At 37.0% G+C, this 27350-nt stretch overlaps 1 protein-coding gene across 1 annotated transcript in view; it reads right to left on the reverse strand.

The window, feature by feature from the left end:
- Nucleotides 1–27350, reverse strand: part of OSBPL10 (oxysterol binding protein like 10) — a 112501-nt gene that overhangs the window by 61123 nt on the left and 24028 nt on the right. The window contains exons 2-4 of the mRNA XM_058804610.1: nt 20139–20320; nt 18345–18424; nt 7064–7255 (exon numbers count right to left, since the gene is read on the reverse strand). Coding sequence (XP_058660593.1) covers nt 7064–7255; nt 18345–18424; nt 20139–20320 — 454 coding nt within the window. The remainder of the gene's footprint in view (nt 1–7063; nt 7256–18344; nt 18425–20138; nt 20321–27350) is intronic.

The raw sequence follows: 27350 nt of genomic DNA on the forward strand, positions 1-27350 counted from the left end.
TATTATCCCTAATTTATTAATTGCCATTTATTAAATGACAGAAAATTATCATCTTTGCACATGCTCAATTACTGCTAAACTACAGGCTGAAAAAAAATTATGAAAAGAAGCCATGTTTGTGTAACTCATATTTTTCAGGTTTGAAGGGGGGGCTGGTAGAAGGAAATATCAAAAATAATGAGCCAGGTTCATTCTTGACATAACCCATAGGGACAAACAGTGTAATTTTAGTAGAACATTTGCTCTACGATTCCCATAGCAACCTTAATTCTCCCTGCCTGGGTATCTGGAACCCAGGATGACTCAACCTTCACATGAATACAAAATCAAATGCACAGAACAAAGTGCAGTTTAAGAGGATGCTACTTATATGCACTCTTAGTGACCTCAAACATATTGCAAACTCAAGGCAAAGGTTCAGAGATCAGAGAAGTATCCAGGTCATGTTTATGTAATGGTAACAGCTAGTTTATAGTATTAGAATAATTTCCATCTCCTCATCCCCAAAGTGAGACAGTTAAAGCTACTTACTGAATAACTTTTAGAAGCACATGTACATTTACTCCTCTGGGAAGTACTAGACTGACACTCAGAGATTTAAGCATCCCATTTACTCCCCTAGGAAACATGTTTCTATTCATCTTAGCAGGACTAACCTGAGATAGAACAAGCAGACACAGGAGAAGAGATGTCTATACACAAGGCAAACAGCTTCCAAAGAAAGTGCCACAGAAGGCACCAAATAACTGCATCTGTTCTACATGCTCTCAGTTCTGCTTTTCTCTCTGAGGAGATGAAGGGCAGGCAATCACACAAACATTGCTGTATGGCCAGAAGAACATTTCTGTGTGCTCACACTGCTATTTTCACACTGTTCAAGTATAGCAGGTTTCTAGAACAGGGTCCAACACCAATTCAGAAGAAAGTGCGGAGGTAACACCTGCAGCTGCCCCTTATAGACCTCATGTTATGTTTCAAACTTGTTTATACTGTTACAGATTTAATGCCTCTAAGCAAATCATAATGGCTCCTGTTAAAACCCTGCTGGAAGCAATCCTTTTGGTATCAAGGAGCTCAGCTGCAACTGAGCTGTTAAATGTACCTGTAACACAAATTTGTATTACAAGACTTCTCAATTCACAAAGTGTGTCTAAGCACAGTTAAACAGTAGTAGCTGTAGAATAACTTACTACCATATTCTGCACCACATAAATATGAATTTACTGAATTAAGGCTTAAGGCCCCATTCACTTTGTATTGACTTCAACAGACACAAAAGTGACACAAAGGTTTTCTGCTGTCCTTTCTTCTGCTTCACTTTTCTTCAAGCCAAGAAGTATCTGTTGCTTTCTGGGAAATAGCTGGTTTTGGTTTGAGTTCTTTTCCGAGCACTTTTACCTTACCTGTTTCAGAGTGGAGACATTCTTCTGTTTTTCCCACCCAGATAATTACAGTGAAAATTTTCTGACAGTGAGTTTGCAGACAAATGGAAGTGTAATACATACAATCTATATAAAATATAGATGCAGTGTCATGAGGATGTAACCTCCTCAGTAACATATCTCATTTTCTGATTAGCATTCATCTACAGTTAAGGACTAATTATCTTGTATATGTTATGACGTACTGGATAGAAGATGATCAATAGGATGAGCCTTTACTAATTTCTTATGTATAGTGGGAGATTGGAGGAAGATATTTTAAATACAAGTTCAGGAAAAACTGGAAAGCTGTAACTCACAAAGGCTGCTCCTCTCTGTACTCTCCCTTCCTTTGCCAAAATTGCCATTCACTGTACCACTGTATTATTTCCTAAAATGAACAGAACACAGGACACTTGGATTTCAAAACTGAAACAGTATAAACACTTTCTACAGTATCTATGAGAGATGAAATGCCCTGGTCAGACTAGAGTGTATTTACTACACTAGTTTGGAAATACAAGAAGTCTCTAGTTAAAAGAATCAACCACAAACTGCCACAAAGAAAACATCACAAAGTACCTTTTTATACTAAAACATATTTAGAAAGAAAAATGGACATGATTTTAGGTAACTAGTTTTATACCTGACTAGCAAAGGCACAGCAACAGAGACCTGAGCAGTGCTACTGTAGCTGCAGTCCACGGTTACCAGCTCTCCCCCAATAAAGCACCCACATTACTAGGCCAGAAAAACTGAAGTTAGCACAGTTTAGCAGCCCACCCTACCTCCATACCTTAGGTGAATATGAGATCATTTTCATCTCCTAAAAGCAAATATTTGATTTATTACTCATGCAGACCTAAAGGTCATCTTTGTTAAAAAGCTAGCTCTCATCTTCCTGCACTCCAAAATCAAGGTGAGAACTGCAGTGAAAGTAATGATCTAATACAGAGCATTTCTCCCCACTTATACAAAGTAATTTTACACAAAATTAGGCACATAAGTTCAAAACCACTTAAATTATTAAGAGGATTTTTAAATGGTGTTTGTGCATACTTCACACTTAGCATGATGTCCCGTTCAAGGAGCTGAATACTTTTTTTTTCCATGCACCCTTATTGCAAAACCCCACAGAACCTCAACACTATGCCAAATATCTAGAGTACAGCATTCTTTTTTGTAAGGACTCACATTATTCCTTATCCACTGACCTTTCCAAGTACATGTTTTCAGAGAAAAAAAAGGAGGCCAAAAAAAAAGTGAAATAAAAAGCAAAACCTGACTTTTTCAAAGCTGCAAAGTAAAATTTGGCATAGGTCAAAAACCATCAAGATTTCCCTCCCTACTAGCTTAAACATTTACTACAAAGCTTTAACATCAACACACAGCTTAGTGTACATCTTCACATAAAATTCACACCTGTGAAAGTCCTGCAACTCTTAATGCTACCCCAAGTGGTTTAAGTACCACATCTCCTTTGTCACCTACAATGCTGCCTGTGCAGCACTATAATTCTGTGACACAACAAACACATCTCCACACACAACAGCATCCCTTTTGCTAACAGTAGCAAGTCACAGTTCCTAACTTTGCTATCCAAATATTACAGCGACCCAAAGACATTCATTTCTCACTTGAAAAATCCTCAAAAGTGTTTTAGAATCATCTCTTTTTCCCAATAACCACATAAAATTGTTGCCTCACAAAATTGCTGTTAAACTTCACTCCATGAAGCCCTATGTGCAAGTCCTAGACTTCCCCATATTGTAAGGAAGGAAGCAAAGAACTGTCACTTAGCTGTGTAATTCCTGCAGGAATCAAATAATAACTGTTTATATATGGAAAAGGATGTGCAAGAAGCAGTAGGACTGTCATCTCATCGAAAAGCACTCCTTTCCAAGTTCTAGGACTGCCAACTGGCACACAAAAGAGATGTTACACTGGTAGAGGCCCTGTGAAATCTGGATCTCCCTGTACCAAATGTTCAGAAATCCATACTGATGACTAGTCACGGTATCAAAAGTTGTAAGAAACATTTCAAAGTGATCAGAAAATTCTTCATTGGCTTTTTTAAATTGTGGGAAGAAATATTTATCTGGACTTCTTTTAGTTTAATTTCTCTAAATGTCTGCAAATAACTAAAATCAATTACTACAAAATCTTCACACACTTGGTTCTTTAACAACAATTGTGACACTGGCAGAGGTTGTACAAGAATCAGACACTCTCAGCCAAAATAAACACTGTTCTGACCATTTTGTCACTATTATTTAGTTCAGTGACAGCTAAAATTTAATAAGAAGTGTAATGTGGCCACTTGGCTTAATTTTCCAGTTGATTTTAACCACCTACAGTAAAGAAATCTGAAAGCATAACTCTGATCATAAATTTCTAACAGGATAATAATATACACAGTTTTAAAAACAGATTTAAATTTCAAGACCACAGAGACTTAGTTTGCCATAAAATCACTTACTAAAAGATTAGCTCAAAGTAGTGCTTTAATGCTAAGTTATGGTTCAAATAAAGAGGTAAGATCTCTAATAATTCTGCATGAAGTGCAACACGATGCAGATCATTTCTCACAAGTTAATGTACAGTTAATTTTAGTTTTGATGTAACATTCCATAAATCAGTGTGGACCATACTATTAACACCAAGTTAATATAAGCAAAAATCTGATTTAAGAGATATTAAACAGAATAAAAAATTACATTATGATGAAAAGCAATGCTCCTGAGCTCCTTTTCCATTCAACACTATACAAAAGGGGGCAAGTAATAAAACATAAATTTTTTATAGCAGTCAAAAACTCCATACTTATACTCAATTTTAACTTACAAAAATTTGGAAAATAGGTGAAATTCCCATTTCACAATGGAAACACTTATTACATGTGTCATTTTGCAGACCTAGACAGTTGCATCTGCTACATTTATATGATTTTGCTTGTCAGTTTGGTGCTAAATAGACCTCTTTGCTACAATTAGTTTCATGCTAAAATTCTCTAGCCTATTAAAAATCAAACTAAATCAACTAGAACAAACCACAGAAGGAAACACTGTTGTTTATTCTTACTGTTTTGTTTATTCTTATTATGAAGTGAAAAGAAGGGGGAAAGTACAATCAAGTATTACCAAACATCTCGCATTATCTAAAGTACAGGAGTATATTCTGCCCTATTTGCAAGGTGGAGATACACCTCATTTTTTTCCAGATAATATGGCCAGACCAAGAAAGTTCAGAATTGAGAAGCAATTTTGAGTTGCTTTCTCAGGAACACTGTCCCAGCTAGCAAACACTGTCCCAGCTAGCACACGTGCCAAGTGAAGGATACTCCTCTTTGCAGCATTCCTGTTTTTCAAAGATCTCACATATAACATGGTAGCACTACCATAGCATAACATTGCTGTGAAATTTAAAACACACATGCTTCCTCTCATTTTCCAGAAGCAGATCAACATTTTACATTGACTCAACTACTGTATTTATAAGATGCAAAATTAGCTAATGCAGTCCTATTTATGGAACAATTTAGAAAAACTTATTTGCATGTCAAAGCTTCAATGGCATCATTCAATCAGGGGAACACTAAAATTTATCTATAATCCTTTTGAAGTCTCTTCCCTTCATCCAGATCATACCAAACAAATGTCAAATAAAAAGTAAAGATTTGGGCATTGAGGAAAGGATTAACTCTCTCTCTCTCTCACTGTACTTTTAGATCCTATTTTTCATTGTTTCAGATTAAAAAACAGGACTAGAACAGATTTAAGCGCACTTTTGTGAGGGGCTCTGGACATATCTCTTCATTGATAAATTTCATAAGGGAGGGTGGATCTAACAGTCACTGCTTGACTCATACATGGAACAAAGATATTTCCTGAGAACACAGGTATCATATACCCAAGTCTATTTCATTCACTCTGGAAAATGGGGGAGAAGGAAGTGCACAGAGCATACTGTTGAAATAAAATGTACTTCCTTAATCTGGAAAAAACAGACTTAGCCTTTCACAAGATGGAAACAACATCAGTTAAGCAGCCACTTTTTACACAAGATTGGGAAAGAGGGCAGAAGGTCTGATTTCTCCACTGTTTGCTGTTCTTTAGGAAGCAGCACACACACACAAAATATCCAACACATAAAAGGGTAAACTTCACACACTGTCTTATGAAATTTTGCTTACGCATCATTCATTTTAGTACCATTTTCTCTCCCTGAAAAGCATTCATTTCTTTCAGCCATTATTGTACCTTCAATGTCTGAGGGGTTTTTTTCATTATTATTGCAGACCTCTAAAAGGTACCATTCACATCAAGCAAAACAAAATAATTACCTTCCATCATTATAGACTGAAGTCCTGCAATAGTTACCTTTTTTGGAATGACACCACATTGCAATGCACCACAAACAAGTGAGTCAGCAATTCAATGGCCTTTTCTGCAGGGATGATACCTGAACTGTTTCTCATTGTTTTACTATGGGTTAGTATTTATTTCTTCCAGGTGTATTCTTTGCAACTGATGGCTTTTTCTCTTCCCAACTTATTATGATCAGCACATACACTAATACTCCCTTTCAAATAGCTTTCAGCCTTACTCAGCTCCATTTGACAAAATTGCAACCACTCCCACTGTTGATTTTATTAATAGGTTTAAGGTGCACTCTGAATTCAATGTATGAGAGGAAATACATTTAGCATGCTAGGAGTAACCTGGGGGAAATGATTGGTAGACAAAGACAGGATATTTCTATAAAAAATCAACAGATGTATGTTTTCTCTAATGTAAAGAAAATGTGGGTGACATTCAGACAGCCAGTTCTTCATTTCTAATGTTTACTAGAAGAAAAACAAGCATTCCTCCTCAGGATGTGCAATTTCAGCCTTCATTCAGAGCACATCCCAAGCATTTATTCAAATTCTTAACATGAAAGACAAAGCGAAAAAGAGATCAAAGATGAAAGTGTGTTCTGCGAAAATCTGCCATACTATTTAAGCTTAAATCTCTGCACTATTTTTGTTGTCTGAAAGACAGAGTTAAATCGGTATGAGTTACATTTCTTAAACACTGGTACAAACAGTCTTTAAAAGAAATAAGCTTTCTGCTTTGTTTTTCATGCATTTGATACAGATGAACCATTTTTCCTCTACAAGGCCAGCAATATAAACTTGAAACAAAGTTAAGACTACAACAGCATAGCAACAAACTGCTGAGTGTGGGGAGCTACGCCTTCATTCACACTTTCATCAGAATTATTCAAGTAGTTCTTTTCCAGCTATTTAAATGCTTCAGGGCCCACTTTCCAATCTGAAAAGTATTGCTGCATACAGCTTCAAAGAGATTTTCCTCCAGTCCTGCAATACCACTGCAAAGCCTGGGAGCTGTTGCCTATCTATTTCACTTTCACGCATGTGCACACACCAATTTTAACATCAGCATAAAAAAATCTGTATACACCTGACCTGAAGCTGAACCAGAACTAAAGCCCACCTCTTGCTCAGCAAGAGGATCAAAACAAAGCAGTCATAAAGTAGGAAAAAAAGATAATTGTTAACTTGTCAGATTCAATTGCTTATTGTGAAGCAAAATAAGCACTTCCAAGCTATAGCAAACCAGCAGATGTTTCTCTCTTACCTCTCGGACTTCATGGAGCTGACCAGATCTCTGGCTCTTTGCTCTTCGAGCAGCTGCAGGTGATTTGTGATGTGTGATGGTTACAACAGTTGGCCCACTTTGATTCATGTGTTTCTGGCCACTGGGAGATGCAGAATTAGCTGTCCCAGGTGGCAGCAGAGATGAGCTTCTACTTCGTGAGGATGAGATGCTCTAGAACAAGCAATAGGATTGTGATATTAGCAACCTTTACACAAGCAAAAATTCACAATTCAGGCTATACATTTGTATTGTTCTACTTTTCTCACAAACCTAAATCTGGAGGTGTAACTGATTTATTCCTTCTGAACCATATGCACAGCTCAGGAGATGCTCTTGGAAACATTAGAGTTATTACTTTTGTTTCTTGGTGTGCCTGTATAATTGGTCTTTGCAAATATCTTCACAAATTCTTACATAATAATATGCTGCTTAGTTCTTACAATTCTACTTTTTAGTAAAGCATAGGAAAAGATTTTGCAGACAGAATAACAACGATGCCAATATAAATATTTTTCATTAAAACATTGACCTACAATTCACCAAACTGGTGAGAACAGTAAGGAAGAAAAAAATACTAACTCTTTCATTTGAGGAACTTCTGAAACAGTGTAGTATTGTTCTCAACATCAGAGGAGATTCAATTTTGGCAAGGCCAATCCACACACTAATTAAATATTAACACTTGAAACAAAATTTGTCTTAAAGAAATCCATGCATTTTGGAGTAAGCTTGGGATAAACCAAATATACAAAAAAGGCCAGAAATAAATCTCCAACAGTATCTGCAGTATGAATACTTTTAGCATACAACCTATAAAATCAGTCAGGACATTCAGTTTTTATCTAATCATCAGTCAGTGTTGCTGTCTCAGTTTGCTCTCCACAGACCTCAAACACAAGTTATCCTGGAGGTCTATAGGACACCAATTCTCAGTCAAGCTCAGATGGGCACCAGATCACCATGGGACATGATATATACAAGTGCAATATAAAAAAGTTTTTCCCCTCTGCTTGAACTGATTGCATCTCTAAGGTTAAAACTGAAACAGAGTAACTTTTACCTCATGAAACAAACCAATTCAGAGAGTAACATTAAGTAGCACTTCCAGACAGTGAAGAAAATAACACAGCCCCATGAGCAAAACACCTTTCCACCTCTCCTTCAAAACCTGCACAGATAACAATGGCAGCCTACAACATTTCTAAGACAGTCACCATCAACACAAGGTACTTCTCTTGAGCCTGCTACACTAAAGTATTCCTACACAAAAGTATTCCTTGGGTATAATCTCTCTTCTTATACCTTCCATGTCACTTTTTACAATTTTGTGGTAATCCTCAAACCAAGGGAACAGGGTCCAAGTAGCACTGCAATTGAAGTCAGGCCCCATGTTAGCACCACACTGACTGTAAAGGACAAGGCAGATTATTTGGCACTGCCAAGGAGGAGGAGTGAAACAAGTAACACAATCCCATTGCCACCACCACACAAAACTAGACTTTAGACTTTTTGAAAGTTTAAAAAATGGGTTATCACATTGCCAGTATGCAAAGAGCTGCTAATCTCATAGAAATAATTATTATTCCGTTGGTCTAGATTTAACATTTACAAATGCTTCCAAGAATGATGGTCTGACTGTTTTTGAAATGAATATATTCTTTTCTACTATGACAAATAAGATTACAATAAGAAGCATATTTTTAAAAATTATCCACCCTGGCTGATAAATCACAATTGTATTAAAACTGGATTTGACTCTAAGGCAAAAAAGCAGCACGAGGTGTAATTTTTCAGTAGGGCACAGAAGGTTGCTAGGTTTATAATTCATCTTCCATTTGAAAGAGCTTAGACATTAACTACAATTAAAATAAGAGCCAGAGGAAAAGGTATTTGGGAGAAATAGGGGGATGAGGGAAACTGACTTTCCTTTTTCAAACATATATTCCACAGAAAAAGTGTTCTGAGTATATAAGTGAAGTGAAACACTTCACTAATGTTTGTTCTTCAAACTGACTAGTATCAGAATACCATCTAAACTAAAGTTAGGGTGTAGAGGTAGACACGATAATTTTTTTTTTCATTGAAAAATCAACTTCTCTTTTAGGTTAATAAAAGTTGATTTTGTTTCAGAATGAAATCTTTTGAGATTCGCTGACATTTTAGTATCATAGTATCCCAATAATAAAAATACATAGCTGCTACTTTCATAGAGCTAAACAGATCCTAACAGATCAAACAAAGTTTGTCTGCTGTTCAGACTAACAGCAGCCATGTAAAACTGAGTTTTCCCATTAGGTTAACTTTAAAAAAATAAAAAAAAAAAAAACAATATTCTATGAGAGGTAAAGTTTTACTATGTTTTGATTTTCTTGAGGGAGAGCTATAAAGCTGCACGTAAAAAAAGTTAACACAAAACATATATGGAAAAACCCATGCACTGGTTCAGACTGTGGGACCACAATTGCATTTAAGATGGCTTTTCCTAAGTTTTGCCAAAGAATGTAGCAGCTCACAGCAACTTCTTGTGAACAGTCATTTAGGGCATGGAGTTTGGGGATCAGTGGAGCAGGAGAGAAAAATCAGAAAAAACAGCCCATCTCTAGTTTCAGTAGTGGGTGGTGCTCAAGAAGGCTGTCCTGCTATAAGGACACAAGGTAAACCCAAGTCCCTACATAGACAAGCACACAGCCTGGCAAGGGCTGCCCATGGATCCACTGCCTGGTGTGCCTCACACCCAGCTCTGCTGTGTCAGAACCCAGGACATTCCTCTGGCTGCCCTGGGTGATTCGAGACCCTGGCAGGGAGCTCAGAGATCTTGGCACGGAGTCAAACACACCTGTGCCTTCTATCTCAGCCCATGGAAACAATTACCAACTTTGTGAGAAGATTTACAAGCCACAGAGGTTTGAGTAAAATGTTAGTGAATTTATCACAGGGTGAAAATGAAGAATTTTGAGGTTTTAGAATAGGGGTTCAAGAGGCAAGATGGAGGAATCTAGGTGTGTCCTCTCCTCCTTCTTCTTGCCCTCCATCTTCTGCTGTGATGGTGACACTTTTGGAATGGTTTAGAGTAGAGACAAACTGTCTAACATAGGTGATAGGTATTGGAAAATTATTTTTGTAAATATTTATTGTAAATAAAGTACACATAGTTTTTAGTATAAAAAGATAACACCGCCCTGAGGGCAGTCACTGTGCCTCAACCCAACCTGCCAGACAGACCTCAGTGGGTCAGAAAGACAATGTACTAGATAAGAGAAAATAAACAACCTTGAGAACCAGAACTGAGGAATCCCATCTTCTTCTTTGGTCCAGGGCTGGGAAAAAGAGACTTTCTAACACCTTGGGGTCATCTCAACACCAGAGACCTCGGCATGTTGTAGGGCAAGGCATGGAGCTTTTTGATCTCCAGGGAGAGACCACCTCTGCCAGTGAGTCTCCTAGAGCCCTGTGCTTCCCCTTGCAACACAAAAGAGTCACCAGTCCTATAGAGCTCATCCAGTCAGGGAGACTGGCAATCTGGAATTCACATATACATGGTCTGTGCAAAGTATCAGAGCTAAATATATTGGTCCATGATCAGCTCCTACAGGTCCATGATCAGCTCCTACCAGTCTAGAAGCAAGCTCTCCTCATGTCTTTGTTTTCTGTCCCTTTACATCCTTCATCCATCTATAGTGACTCAGTATTTCCAAACAACACGTTAGAAAATTTCACCAGCCCACAACAGAAATACTCCAGCACCTAAATTTGGTATTATTCTTTAGAGGGCATCTGTAACATAAAAACTTTAATTGAGCTCAGCACCAGGACCTCCAGCTACCCATGAAGCTATCTCTAGGCAAGGCTCCATCACAAACATAAAAATTTGCAACTTAAAACTTGCAAAATCAGTCACAGCCAGTATGCATGTGAATGTCTGCAGGAGGCAGTTTTTGGAACCAGTCAAAACCTTTTCAAGTTGGACTCCCCTGCCACAGAGAGCAGCAGCAGAGTACTGTGCCTGCTGCATCCAAGAAAATGGGGGAAGCATCCAATTCCTTCTGACAGCTTCTTCCTGTCACTGCCAGAAGACTCTCCAGGAACTGCACACTCAGCCCCTCAGGCACTTCTGAATTTTACAGTACATTGTCAACACCTATGTCCCAGCCAAATACTTGACTCCTCTTTAGCAGAATTTCTTGAGATTCAACACTGGGAATGACAAGCATCCTTTTTGCATTGACACACAGCTGGGCAAAAATCTGAATTTTCCATTTCTATTAAAATGTGAAAATCTATGTGAAGTTTTCCACTGCTAAAAGCACTCTAATTATAAATCATACTACAACAGCCATTACAGTCACTCTCAAAGGAAATCAAAGCAATGACAGTAACTGATGGGCCTTTATGCCTAATCCCCTTCAGCCTATCCCCATGCCTAATCTTCCCCCAGCACTGCTCCTATGACTGATCTGCCCCTCTAATTATCATCATACCTCATTTTCTTTGGTCTCACTGCTTTCTGGCTTGCAACTAAATAAATAAAAAGAGAGTGAAAAGTCTGATGAAAGGAAAATGTAAGCTCTTCAACATTAGTAATGCACAGTGCCAATAATGAGTCAAGGAATCCACAGGCTGAAGCATCCCAAAAGGACTGAAAATTTTCTTTCCTGAGGCTACACCTTACCATTGCACCAACATTTCATCTGCTAATAAAATGAAACCAATAAAAGAATAATAAAGAAGCTAATAAAAGATTAATTTGTAACTTGCATTCATATGGGTTTTATGACCTAAAGCTAGCTAAAGTATGCTTAGCTAAAACAGATTTGGGTTAAGATTTTTATTTTAATAGCCTGTCCATCCCCAAGATAAAAAAGCAGTATAATGAATGCTTCCATTTGGATATCAAAAATCCTAACAATTAAAATAATGGAATTGCAGAACAGTAAGTTCAAACTATACTAATGTTTTCATGACTCATTCTCCCAGGAGATTGCCGTTCCTGTTCACAAAGAAGCTGAAGTGTTTTTCACCATTTACCAGAAGCAAACAATTTTGTTTATTTTTGAAAGTAAATGCAATTTTCCAGAGATCAATAAAATAATTTCTGAAGTGATTGTCATATCTGCTTATGGTTGATAATCATCATTTTCACAGGCACTGTGCCACAGATGTTTTTCTCTGAATAATAATTACCAAAATGACACTACTTTACTCCTCTGCACATATACAGCACAGAAAACCAATCCCTGCATGCAGCTTGAGAGTTATGGGAAGTCACACACTATCAGAAAGTAATTACAATTTTGAGATACCACCATTCAGTGTTTTAATTCCCATCTACTTCTTTTCCAATGCATCCTAAGTAAACAAACACTGATAAAAGATAAACCTAGACACAGTGCTGCTTCATTTACATTATAATCATTCACAAATATTAAAATGCAAATGACAGAATCTACATAACATCCAAACTTCAACACTACACAGGGACTAGCTTATGATGTTTTGCATATTCTTGTCAAGCACCACTCTATAGAACTAACTTTTCTGGTAGAATATCATACTGTTTCATCATCTTCAGTAAGGCATTGTATGTCTTTTTTTAAGCAAGAGACTATGATAATCAATCTATCATAAAATCTTTTCTTCATCAAGAATCATTTGAGCACGTTCAATCCTAAACTGATTTTCTTCCATTTCTGTAGAAAGATTTTAGAAGCAGTGAACAACTCTTATTTTCATGAAGGTTCCAAAGGGAGGAAAAAAGATGTCAAACACAAAACTATCAACAGCCAAGCACCGCTTCCCTCTCAGCCCCACTACTGTAAGGATTTCATTTAATTAGAAATGTCATTCTTTAGTTGACTTCCATAGGTCAGGGATGAGAAGAGGAAGCAGACAAGCATACCAACAGAGGGAACACTTGAGGCTCAGAAGGCAAAGCAATTTGACATGCACAGAAGAACCGAAACCACACTGAAAAGGACCTGAAATTTTCACCAGCTTGGCTTTACATAAAGTTACCATGCAGATGTTATATACACTCAGCCAATGATCCACTTTAAAATGTAAAGGTATCTCTGTGGCCATTCATTACTAAAGCAAAAAGAAACATGATAAAACCAAAGATCCATGATAGTCATTCTTCCAGCTGTGGAGAATAATTACACCTCTGCCTCATAACGGTATGACAGAAGTGCTAAGTTTGAGGCATTACTGCAGGTGCTGTTTCACATTATAGACAAACTGCTACTGCAGTTGATACTTGACAGGGGCAGGTTTGGACTTTTTTTCCCCACCATTACTCCAGGGAGGGAAGCCAATAGAGAACCAGAGCCAGAGACACACATTCCTCAGAGAGCTGGTGAGAGAGCTAAGCTCTTTTTAGTAGGATGCCATTTTTTCTACTTTTGATGCCCAGGTTAATACAGAACTGGAAACATGACAAAACCCACACAAAAGGTGGCAGCAGAAGGAAGGGAATTGGATTGCAATCCACAGCTGCAAGGAATCAGCAAATGAGTTCAGCTTAAAGATGAATCCACATCATCCAATTTTAAGTAACTAGCTCACTGTGCAGCTCAAAACCAAAAAGCTAAAACAACAGAGAGTCTGTCTCCTTATTCTAACACAGACCTAAGCTGAAAGTTACCATCTGAGCACAGAAGTGACTTCTCAAGATAAAGGTTCTGTTCCCTGTCACATTCCTGATACAGACACACTGAGATATACAAGGGCTATATGCAAATCCAGCAACCAGTCCACACACTGGCATTAAGAGCTGGTTTAAAAACCTGTGCTTGTTTTCAGGAGTACTTTTACAGCCACCATCATTAAATAGTCAAGAAAAAAAGGAAGATGAAACAGAAGAACTAAAAAGCTTGTGACCATTTCTGGATACAAAATTATTCTTGGAAGTTACCAAAAAAATTACTCATATGCCTACTCTTTCTTGAAAGCACTTTATACCACTGAATGCAAATTTGACTAATGTTTTAATTAAAGCTTATACAAAATATTCACTTAGAATAGTCTAAAAGAACCAGCAATCCTATCCAGATATAGAACATTTCTTCCAATACAATTGATTTGTCACTTATGGAGGTTGAACAATCTGTAATTAAGTGAAATGAGACTTGTATGGGAATACCAAGAACATTAAGACTATGTGACAGCATGGGAATTATTTGCCAGTGAACACTTTTCTTTTACTGCTTTTTTTTTTATCATTACCACATAAAATTTAATTAAAACAAAGCCAGAGACTTAGCTTATGTTACATCCACTCATTAACTGTACCACTCACCTTTGGACCATTCATTAGTCCATAACTAAATTTAGTGTTTAGTATACAACCTTCTCTTTCTTTTTTCAATCACTTCTCTATTTAATTTCCTCCACCACTCCAATCCCCAGCTGAAGCTTTAAAAACAGTCATCAGTAGCATTTTGAAGCAGGCAGTAGCTGAAAAAAAGGAAGCAAACTAAGTCTGATCTAGATCCAGTGCAGCCAAAAGGAATGCTCTTCTCAGAGTATTTCACAGAAACAGTGACACAGCTTCAGCTTTGAAACACATCCTCCAAATTATCATGTTTTTCTACAAATTCCCTTCCAATAATACCTATTCAAGATTTTTAAAGTGTTCTCTCTCCAGTATGAATAACCTGTCGCTAAGTTACTTTGCTGGTATTCTTGGGAAGCCTCCCACTGCTTGCCTGGTTATCCCATTATTGGGTATTTTTCACATTTAAACTATATCCCACTTGCATAACAGAAAATATACCACTCACTGCATATTTTTCACTTCCCATTCTACCTCATTCAAGTGTATGACTCCTCAAGAACAGCTAGAAATTTCTGCATCTCAGTATTCCTATGAAAAAGGTGAGTTTAAGCTGCAGAAGAAGCTGGGAGCAAACACTCAGACTCCAACTTCCCAGATGCTGTTCCCAGCAGAGACAGAGCTTGGATTCTGTTCAAACTCCAGAAGTCCAGAACACATGAGTATCTGCCTGTTCATAACAGCATGATGAGAGACAGATAACTGGCACTTTCCACTTACTACAGAGTATAAAGTATGCAGAGAGGGAGGAATAAAGAGATCCAACCTTGCTGACAGCAGAATAACAAATCACATCATGACAATCCTATCAATGGTAGAGTTATTTTAACAAAACCCAACACCACAGATTTTTGTGAAGTCCTCGATTATGCAAAAGTAAGTCAAGCATATACCCATCTCTGTGTCATTACAGACCTTTCTTTGTAAATCCAGACCCTAAGCTGAAACAGTAAGGTGGCTAAAAATAGCAGAATGCTATTTTATGTAAATTTAAAACACTTTAAAGAGCATGTTTCCACTCCTGTGTTAATAATCATTTAGTATAAAGTACCATCATCTACAAGAGAAAGAAAAAAACCAATACAATGAAATGAAGCAGTTCTTGCTTCTCTTATCTCCTACCAGGCAGTGAATATGAAAAAAGAAACTTTAAGAAAAAGAAATTAAAAGAACATAAATGTCTTATTTTCCCCTAGTTTCTGGAATTTCTGTGAAGAATTGTTACCTTGCAAATGATATCTGATCTCCAAAGTCTAATTATTGCAGCATTTAAGCTTTTGATCCTTTCCTTTTATTAAGAAAAGCAGAGAGAAATTTAAAATCTTTCTTGTAGAAGAAATTCAAGTTCACACTATATGCGATACTAAAGCCAGTTAAAATATTCTTCTCAATTAATACTCTAATGCTGAGAAGACAGGAGGAGGAAAAGGAAAAAGGCATATTAAAAACAAGAGATAAATCTTGTCACAAGAAAAGTTTCTAGGAACAGGTAAGCACAGAATTGGTTCAAGTACAGTCCACTTCTTGAACAAGAAGCAGAGTCATCAGTGGTGTCATCTGAAGAACATAAATTCTGGACATTTTATTTTCTGGACTGTTAAGTTTAAAAATACAGAAGATAGATATTCTCTATTTGCTCTGTGGCTTACAAAAGCAGAGAACTTAAAGTGCTTCAGTAACAAACATTTCAAGTGAAAAGTGATCTAGCCTGATTTGTAACACAGAACTAAGACGTATACTTTTCTTCAGCATTTCTGCTTTACACTCAACAGACTCAAGCCAATTAAAGCATATCTATTCCAAAATACATCTATACTCCCAACTTGTTATGCCAAGTTTCTGTAACTTACCAGTCTTAAAGAAAAATGCAAGAACCCTCTTCCTACTATCTGAAATATTCCTCCATTTAGTTCCTCTGCTACACATGTCCACCATCCCTCAGTTAAGGAAATACTTTTACTTTCTTGCACGATGAGCATAGGAACAAGGAGCAAACCACAGCATTGTTGGTCACTATGCAAGAATACAAGTGGACCAGTGAGATGCTCCCTATTCTAAAGCCTTCCTGTTTCCAAAAGTTGTGCCTTAGATCTTCTGTGGCAGAAACTGGCTGTGTATTTACCAGCCTCCCACTCATTTAGTCAAGACTTTCTAATAAAATTTTGCTTTTCAAATGCTTTTCAAATCCCTGAACACTTCTGGCATCCAAAACATTCCAACATATTCTCCACTTTCTATTCATGTCCTTTTGGTGCCTTTTTTTTGGGTTTTTTGTTTTGCCTGTTTTCAACTCCTTTTTCTTTGAGGCTCCCCATACCAACATTATTATTAACAGCTAAACAAATACTTCCTATTCAGCCACTGCAGAGCACTTACTATACTGATTTGCACCTTCCATCCTCATCACCAGAAAAAAAAGACTACAATGAAGTCAAATTTCATCACACAGAGTTCATCCTGTACAGAAGAATAACAAATATAATGAAAAGTACTTCATTATCCCCACTCCAATTTTTCATTTCAGAAATGGAGGGGGAATGATAAAAGGATTCATTACAAGTATTTGACAGAGTTAGAGCAAGCTAAGTATTCTTGCTATTCTTCTTTTTCCTGATAATTTCTGAAATTTTGTTTGCTTTCTTTGGACCACTACTAATTGCTGTTTACTTTCACTGTTGCAACACCATGGTTTTTCTCTTGACACATGAATTAATTCAGGACTAAATATGCAGATACTACTCCTGCTGAAGGAGCTCAACATGGAAAGATAGTCTGAACAGAAATTACTACCAAGTGTAACAGTTTTTACCTAAAGAAGAAATATGAACCCAACTTCAGTTCCACAAAGATCATCTTCAACTAAATTACTGCTATTCTAAATGAGATTTTGCTATTAAAATAGAATAATTTATCACAAGCAGGAAAAGCATAAAAATAAAACCAGTATTAAGAAATATAATGAAAATTAATAGAGTGTAGAAGCATAAGAATCAGTATGCCATTGCACAAGTCTCCAATATCATACATACTGAACAGCAGCTTTTACCACCATCGCAGTTAAATTATAGATGCTAAACATCTAAATGCATTTAAGAAGTGACCAGAAAACATACTGAGGAATAACTCCTTGCTGGCAATTGAGTATAAAAAGTTGGCATCATTATCTGGCACAGGTGCTGCAAATCAACAGCAACTGTAAGAGTACCCTGATCAAGCAGAGTTGCACCTTTCTGAGTAGTCCTGGGCCACGTCCATATAAAAACTATATTGAATTCCAATGTGTAAGAATTTTTAAAGTACTGAAATATTCCAGCTACTTAATTCTTCTTCGAAAAGGGTTTTATTTGTACCACAATTCATACAATTTTTACTTGGAGGTTGGAGACAGCCTCAATCCATCATTTTGCTATCTTTCACATTCTACACAGTTGGTCTTTCTACCTGCCCAAAATATTTAGCTGTTTGAGGACAAAAATTGTGGACAATTAGTTCCAAAGAGAAGTAAATAACATAACTCTTCTTACTATGAGCTCTTTCCAGTTTAGTAAAGAAGATGAAGACTGACTGCTGCTAACATCTATCTGAAGCTTCTTATAACAAAAGTCACTAAATTGCATAAAATTAAGTAAAACTGTATTAGTTAACTTTTAAATGTTTAATAATAAATGTATTTATTAATAAATGGTTGATTCAGCCACTCAATTAACTATGCACTTTACTAATTTGTCATAAACAGGAAAATGTTTATTTATTAGGATCACCCAAACTGACTTATCCTGCTCCATTACTGACAAATGACAACTTGCTGCTTTTACTCAAAACCCTCTGAACATCAACCCACTAATTACAGCAGCCAATCATCCAGGCTATGCTGTTCTTCACCTACTCCACTTAAATCATAATAGTTACTTCTCACTCTTAATTATTTACCTTAGAATCACTTTCCTTGTGATGTTTGGCACAGGATCGAAGCTGAGTTATCCAGTACTGTTTCTCCTTTGCATCAGCAGCTAGAACAGAAACAAGAAAATGCAGGCAATCACACATAAATCAATACTCTTTTGCCCAAGAGGTGACAGAGCAGGGCAGAGGGGGAAAGATTAATTATTGATTAGGATGCAGTATAAATCCTAATTTATGTTACATAAAAACACTTAAGTTTTTCAGTGCCACACATCTAAACCTGTACTTAAGAGGCCAGTTGGAAGAAATAAGCTTATGAGTCTTCTTCATAGTTACCTCTTCCACACGTTAGCAAAGGCAGAACTACCTACCTCAAGAAGACTACTTTGTTCAAAAATTTTCAGCCACTTTTGTTTTATTTGTCTGTCTTTGTGAAGGACACACCACAGCATTTAAATCCATAAAAGCTCTACACTCAGGCTGTCAATCAGCTACCAGACAAGCTACCAGTTCCCCAGATACTTAAGTGCTTCTCTTGTAATAGAGTTCAACTATAACTCTCTCTAAACCCATGTCATTCACATGCAACTTAAAGACATAGGAATTTCCCCCACACATCTTTAAAAACCAGCTTTAAAAAATATTGAGGAGTTTGTCTCCTCTCAGATGGCTCCTGTGTAATATACCAAGTCTGTTTAGGAGAAAGGCTTTTGTTTTTCCCTAAACTACTACTATAGGAAACCTCATTAAGAACAGCAATACGGAGTCAATAATTTCAGTAAATATTTTCTCTTACTTACTCTGCTATTGAGTATCTTAATGGTTATTGACTCAGCATAAAAATTGTTTACTGATTTTAATCAAATTCACAGACATCATTAAATTAAAAGCAGCATATTGTAAGCATTTGATAATTTCAAGTGATTGGAAAAGCATAATGATTCACAAGTGCTCATGATTTCTAGCTGTGCAACTTTCAAAGCATTTTATCAGAAATTGTCCCTGGTTGTTTCTGAATTCAGTTCTGCATATGAAAGAGCAACACAATGTAGCACAGGGGACTCCTGCATGCTCAGTGCTGCTGACAACTGGTAAACTGTGGTCAGAATAAAACTAAGAATACTTCCGTTACACTGAATTGTCTTTCTTTTCTTTTAGATAACAGGGTTTTTTTATAAATAAGCTTGACCTGGAAGCATCATGATCAATCAACCATACTGAAAATACCTTAAAATCAGAACACTGCCATTTTTTTTTCTTCCTTTTTGTAAATATTCCAAAGTAACTCATATATACCCTGTAATGTTTGTCTTATACTTGGGAACAAGGGAAGAGAACATTTTATGTCACAGGAGCATTCAATTACTCCAAGACTGATAAGAACATAATATCTCAGCAACCCCTCACTGGCATTTTTCCCTTCTCTGACCCATCATCAGATTCATTACTGCACATTATCTGCAGGATGGTGGCAGGGAAGAACAGTACTAGAAAACAAATGTTATGCTGTGGAAGCAATGAAAGCACCTTTTACATCCTTTGGAAGCAAATAAGATATAGCATTCAATGATAATGCCAGAGTAACAGATTACAGAAGCCACCTTGAGGTACCTTCCAGCCCTGAAAGTCTATACATTTTAAAGTCACATGTACTTAACTCCAGATTACTCCTCCATCATGTTTTAAAATATACTGTGTAATAACAGAGCTGGATAGCCACCTCTTTCTGACAGCACAGGGAAATGAGACATGAGAGAAGAGATGCAGAAGTGGGAGTGGAAGAGAAGAACAACTGAGCAGGCACTGTGAGCAGCACTGTACCTCTCAGCTTGTACATCTCTCCATTAGCAGAGTAGACCACCATCATGTGTGGCACTTCATCACTGGGCGATATGATAGCTCCAGCTAAAGACAAGGCTCCTCGTGGCTTTGGGCTCTGGTTTTTCGTTTGTTCATTCATGAAATACTGCAGAATCCCCGTCTCAAAGTCCAGCACAAAGTACCTGTTGAAAGAAATTACAAGCATACAGTATTTCCACAGAAGCTTTTCATGCATTTACCCAACAAAGGGCACAGATTGATCTTAAATCAAGATCATAAATAGACATAGGAGGTTAAAGTAATTTTTGTAATTACAATTTTATAAGGTACTGTTATTAGGTTTGGTTTTTCAGGGGTAGATGATCTATTCCTTTATTCATAACACAAGCCATTTCACAATAAACCAACACCTAAGACTGAAAGACCATACAAACAAAAAATAAACTAACTGGGTTGTCCAAGTGCACTAAATGAAAGTGAAGGCATTTCAAAGTTTGTGTGTCAGCCTCAAGAGTTGAAAACATTTCTTTTTTCCCACAAATGAACCCTTCTTTCACAATACCACAGATCCTAAATTTCATTTCCCTCTGTAAATCTTTTATGCTATCACACAGAACAATTATTTAACACTAACCCTTGGCCAAGAGAGAACAGATAGCAGCCTCCTGGCTCACATGAAGGTCAGTCTACTACAATCCCCAACAGACTAGACCAAAGATCACACAAATGCAGGTAACTCCCCTTAGCTGCTTCTTAAAAACCACCCCTAACAATCTGGCTAATCCCACCAACATGGGCATTTGTAACACACAATATTTGTTACTGTTCCTCTAAGATAACATTACCACAGTTCATATGAATTTGTGTAAAATATTCCAAAAACTGTGGTTATTTAGACTTCTGTTGCTTTGTCTATCCCAAGTTTGCTCAAGTTACCACATTTTGTCTTCACAATATCCCCATATGGAGAACATCTCCAACTAACCTTGCCCATCACAGAACATTTCCAGGATTATCTTCACAGCCTGCAGTTACTGGTGGTGGTTTGCTCTTCTCTTTATTCATGCCAAATAAGCCTGGACATGATGCAAGCAGTTATTGCCTAAGACTTACAGAGTTTCAGACATTTTGCTTGGGACCCCTTCCTTTGCTGCAGTTATGCCTAACTCTCTCCTGCCACTGCCTTCACATCTGAGCAAAGATCAAATTCTCATTCAATTGTTATAGATTAACAGAGAATGTTGTCCCAAAGAATTTTAAACTAGTGCACCACCACACCCTTCACTTCTGCCGTGACTCCATCTCCCACAAGCCCTTCTGCATCCTTTTCCTCAAGAAACAAATGGAAAGCCTCCCTTTTGTAATCATGTAGCAGCGCAACACCTTCCCTCTGCAGGTTATCTTCAACACAAAGAAGGACTAGAGGAATGGAAGTTGAATTTTCAATTTTCAATAGTAGTGTTAGAAATAAGGATGACCTAAAAGGAAACTACCAGAATTTGCTATTACCTTACTGACTTGTATTGTACCAGTTCATAACCTTCCTGTTGTGTTTGATTTTTAAATGATTTTACAGTACTACTCTTCCCCTTAATAAGCACTTTTTCTCTCCAGATTGATTAGTAGGAGATAACGATGCACTTAACTGCAGGGGAAAACAGCAGAATTGGAAAACCTTTTTTTTTTAAAGTCAGACTTGCATATTTCATAGTAAATTTTAATTTTGCTCCTTCTCATTTTCCCAGATATTCTGGGAACATCTGTTACATACTCAAGAGAAAAAGCAGAGCACTAGACAGAAGTGATGCCACACCCCTGAGAAAATGACACAGTAGCTTGACCCTAGAGCTAATGTTTTCCCCATCATCTCTGAGCTCAGCAAACAAGCCTAGACTTTATATGCAGTGATGTTCATTCTGAGCCCATGTCATCCTCATTATAATTTCATTGTCCTTTTATTGTTCAGGTACAAATAATTTATTTCAGCCTTGGTTATTTGGCCATTTTTTAATCGATTGCTACCTTGGAAATCACCATTGTGGTTACTAAAGTGCAGCTCTACAATTAACAAAAGGAGGAACAACAGCTAGAGGAGAAAAAAAAAAGGAAAGAAAAAGAGAGGTAAGAAAAAAGTCACTTCTTCTCTTATTAAGACCAAAGGATTTGGAGAAAAAAGTTCCTCTGAGTCTATTAGAACAGAATCTATTAAGTTACATAAACACTACGAGCACTTCAGCTCAGAAACTTCTGCATGCTAGACCAGCCAAGCACTCCCAGAATGACTGTAAGCTCCACAAAAATGGACTTTGCATTGGCTTAAAGCTACCCCAGGGAAGCAAACCAGTCATTCAAGTACAGAATAATACCTTCACCAGCATAATGACATCAGTCAGCAGCAACTTCTGCAAATTCCCAAATGCAGAGACTGCATCCTTCCACATCCTTGTTATCACTGCTACAGCAGTAGTGCTAACTGGATCTCTAGCCAACCACAACCTGTTTTATGTACAGTCTCAGAAAATCAGAACATCACCACTGACCTTGTACCTTAAGTTTTTTGTGATGATGTCTTAGAAGCCTGCAAAAACAAGCAATTTAGAAATCAAGCAATATTTTTAAGAAAGAAAAAGGTAACCAGTTTTCAGAAGTCTTCACATCACCCTCAAGTATCCTGCCTTCTTTCTTGTCCCAAAAGAATGAGGAACTTTTCACAAGCACTTTGGCTATGACACTGTTCACATCACACAGAATCAAGCATTTCCTTTCCAAAGATTATGGTTTGATGTGCAACTCCCCTCTTCACCTTTCACACAGTGGTATCACAGAAAAAGACAAGAATAAACTGCACAGACAACTATAGCCTCACAAAGAAGCAGGGAGATAACACACTTTGAAAACTGCTAAAAGGATAGAAAGAGCCAAGAGAAGGAATAAGGAATTAAATGTCAAATCAAGCAGTGCAAGGTTTCATACAAAGGAGGTGGAGGAGAGAGGAACACAAAGAGATGGGAAAAACAGGAGCAGCTTTCAAAAACATTTTCTCGCATCACAGACCAAATGATGACCCAGTTCAGACCATCACAAAAACACACAAGAAATGAAGACCAGAGTCTTTCATTAACTGAGGATGGAAAAGCATTACACATATAAAGTAGAAGAGCAGGGTACATGTCCCATTTTAGAAGCACTGTGCAGCTGAATCAAAAGGACAGAGATCTCTTTTAACTTCTAAAAGCCATTTGTTCTGCCTACCAGGGAAATAACAGCACTAACCTCTCTACAACTGATTCATCTGGCCACCTCATCCTTACTGCTCTACTGGCCTTGCTCACATTTACCCATGATGTCATATTTCTGTAATTAAATCTCAGATACCAGTGATGAAAATAAACATACTCTTCAGAGAACAGTCAGGCAGAAGGTGGCAGAGCCCAGTTATGTCATACTTCTCACACGAAAAACCAGTGCTACAGAGAAATTGTGAAACAACTGTTACTGAAAGACACTTCCAAAGGACAGCTGGATTTTTCTGTTATTCTAAACCAGAATAATTTTTTTTTAATTAATAGTCTTTAAAAGACGAAAGGTAGAAAATCATCTAGAGGAAAGGTAGAAAATCACTACTTAAGCATATTTTAAGCAGTTTTAACTGCTTAAGCACAGTTCAAAATGGACAGGCAAAATTACAGGCAAGAAAATGCAGGCTTCACAAATGAAGAGCCAATGGATTTCTCACTTCAGATTCAAATCCATTCAGAAACTAAAAGCTTCCTCTGGCCCAGCTTCCCTTAAGCTCCTGAGGTCCATCAGGATACTCCCCCTATGCCATTCCAACCAAGTGCAGAGCCATTACCAACTGACAAGAATTACAAGAGAAAACATTCACCACACTCTGCAGAACTGACGTCTGACATGACCAGAATTGCTACTTTAAGTCACTCAGGAGTTTGTCAATATGGCCCAATGACAGTTTCTTTCTCTTTTACTTCCCATATTTCAAAATTAATGCCCTCTCTGCATAAGTCCTAAGTCTTATAAATTCTACAACTGTCTTAATTAAAGTTATGTTTCACCATGCCCTTCATCCACTCACTCATTCATTTATAGTCATTTAAAAAAGTTTTAAAATGTCAAGCAGAACAAGTATGATATGCTAGGAAGTGGAACATGTTGCCTTCTGAATTCTTAGAAGGGAAGGGTCAAACCCTGTACTAATAAAGTATTTCAACTGGGTTTGCTTCCACTAATAAGAGCATTTATTAGTCTAATAAATATAACATGTTCATATAATTATAGAGTATTACGATGATGTATTATTAGTTCCCTATTCAAGAAGACTTTAAGAAAAAGCAGTGACTATGCTTTAAAGAGTGATAAAATGCTGGTAGTATAGCAGGACATGAAAATGCTCTACCTCTAGAGCTTGTCAACAAACAACAGCAGCTTAACAGGTCTTGCATGAGAAAAACTGAGATTTCACCAGTCTAACAGATTTGAGGCAAAAAATTTTTTTAAAAAAATTTTAAAAGCCACACATAATTATACGAACATTTCTCACATAATTTGCTCACCTCACTGGATTAAAGAATTTTTATTTTCCCATTTCAAGGCAAATTAATAACTTCCTTATTCTCCAGTGGAAATGAATACTTTAGTAAGTAAATAATAAAAAATAAATGCATTCTATGCATTTCATCATTTAATTATACATCATAACAAGGTGCACTGCTCCTTGAAGCTGCCATTTGGGTGCAAACCTGCAACGCACCCAAAATTATGCTCCCAACAGAACAAAACACCTCAAAACAAGTTTCTCCTTTTCTTCCCTTATTCTGAACACATCTCAGAAACCATCTATCTGAACCCATGTTTTCACTACTTTGTAATCCAAATAAATTTTCAGTGTAGGATTGCTAAATCTTTCCATTGTGTAATGCATTCCTAGCAATTTGAATATTCCTTACACCCTTCTTTCCCACTTAAGTCAGAGATTTTGTACAACTTCCACTTTGAATCCATAATGTGACGGAGGTTTTTAATAGACATTTACAGCTGGACAACTACAGTCCCAGTCAAATCTTCAATTTCTGACACAATCTTCTGGAAGAACCTCAACTCTTTTGGAAAGCAGCTTTGTATTAATCATGTCCTTGGGCTCATAAAGGTAGCCAGTGCTGAAGTCCATGCTTCATAGCTAAAGCCTGTCTAATCCCAGGCTTTATGTTTAAAATTGTATGGATGTCCAAATACTGCACACTAGCACGGGCAAATCCTGCTGACTGACTACAAAAATCTTCCAATCTTCCATCATTTCCAAAACAAAATTGTTTTCATTATATCATGACCTAACACAGCGAGTACTTCTAGATGGAGAGGGATGCTGGGTTGCTTCTACAGCAGGCTAGCTTGGTTTCACCTTTTTGGAGATTTTTTCCCCAGTTACTTAACTCACTGATGCATAGAGGAACTTTTCTTTCTAAAACAACACTTTAGGTCTTCTGCAGACATCTTTTCTCCTAAACCAATCTCACAATACATACTTTATTATCTGCTTTTTATTTTGCTTTAGCCATAAAAATGCAAATTGTTTAAATAAAATATATTTATTTGAAACAGGACAGTATTCACTCAGACTTAGAAGACCCTGACAGGCACACACTGGAATAGTAACAATTCATGCATTTTCCCTTCTCAGACTACTGAACTCATCGTTCCAGACAATGTGACAAATACTATGATCTACTCAATACTTCAGCACCAAATTAACTTCAAGAACAGAAGCAGCTCACAACAGAGGAATTTCACTACCTTCTTCTTCAACCACTGGTCTTAACATTTCTGAGTTTCCAAACATGTTTTCCTTTCACTCCATTCCAATCTCCCCTCAGTCACTACCAACACATATTCTTCAATGATTCCATAACCCTCTAAAGGAAGATTTTCAAGAATAAGGAATCAAACTATTCTATAATTTTCTTCCTTTTTTAGAAGTAGTTTAAAAATACATAAGAACTGTAGGATATAAAGTAAATTACTGTGTCAAACAAAAGCAAACTTTATGGCTCCTGTGACTGAATAAGATGTCACACAGAAATGTTTCATTTTTAGGAAACTGTATCTTATTAGTACATTCTGTACACCATATTCATACAAGAGCTTCTTTTTTTCCATTTTTACCTTGATCCATAAAACTAATGGAATTATTCAAGCCAGTAAAGATAAAGCATAGAAAGCACACACTCCACAGCCAACGACTTAATTATTAAAATTTATCTCCATAGTTGTCATTTAAAGACTGATAATCAGGAGAACATGCTTACATTTCAGTAGTTCTACCACCCTGTCTGCACTGAGGTTCCTCAATTTATCATTTTTTAACATAGGAAAGTGTAAGTATTCATTAAAACCTTTACTGACTTCAAGCATCTCTATATGAAATCTGAATTTTTAGAACAGTAATTTTTCAGCATTACTGGAATTCAGTCACAATGAACTACAATTTGCTTGATACTTTTAGAGGTGTTCTGCATCTAAAATGCAGTTAGGAAATAGAGGAAGTATTATCCACACCTAACAGACGAATGGCTCATTTTTGCTGATCAGGCCCTTCATGATTTTAACATCTGCAGAATTCTCACACAAATAAAATATTAAGAGAAATCTCCTTTCCTGTCTTGTCAAGCCCCAGCAAGCCCTCTTGATGAACCAGAATGTCACTTCTTTCTCAGTGAAGAAACAACTGCTACTGACCAGCTCATCAACCTCTGCTTGCAATGGCAATTATTTTCAACTGTCTGAACTCCTCTGTAGTGACAAATGGATATGTTGCCCAGATTTTACAGAAAAAGAGACTACAGTAAAGATAAACATTAAAAATTGCTTAGGGGTTGCTTTTTAGGAAAGAGGGAGGAAGAATAGGCCTAAAAATAACAATCCATTTGTACCCATCAGGCTTTGAATTCATAGAGAATTGTGGAGAAGTACATTCATCATACTAATCCATGCTTCAGTACAACATGGCCATGCTGAGGGGTTGCAATTGCAATTTTGGGACAAACATAAACAAAAGGTACACAGTTGAGTTTGACACCATTAACAGCACCTACTGCTCACAGCTCATCACACTGGCTGGCTACCAGTAATCCTTGCCACCTTCCTTTTCCTTGTTCCAACTTCACTACTACTTAACAATTAAGCAGATTGAAATTCTCA

The sequence above is a fragment of the Ammospiza caudacuta genome, chromosome 1 (genome assembly GCF_027887145.1).
Source record: "Ammospiza caudacuta isolate bAmmCau1 chromosome 1, bAmmCau1.pri, whole genome shotgun sequence".
Lineage (NCBI taxonomy): Eukaryota > Metazoa > Chordata > Aves > Passeriformes > Passerellidae > Ammospiza > Ammospiza caudacuta.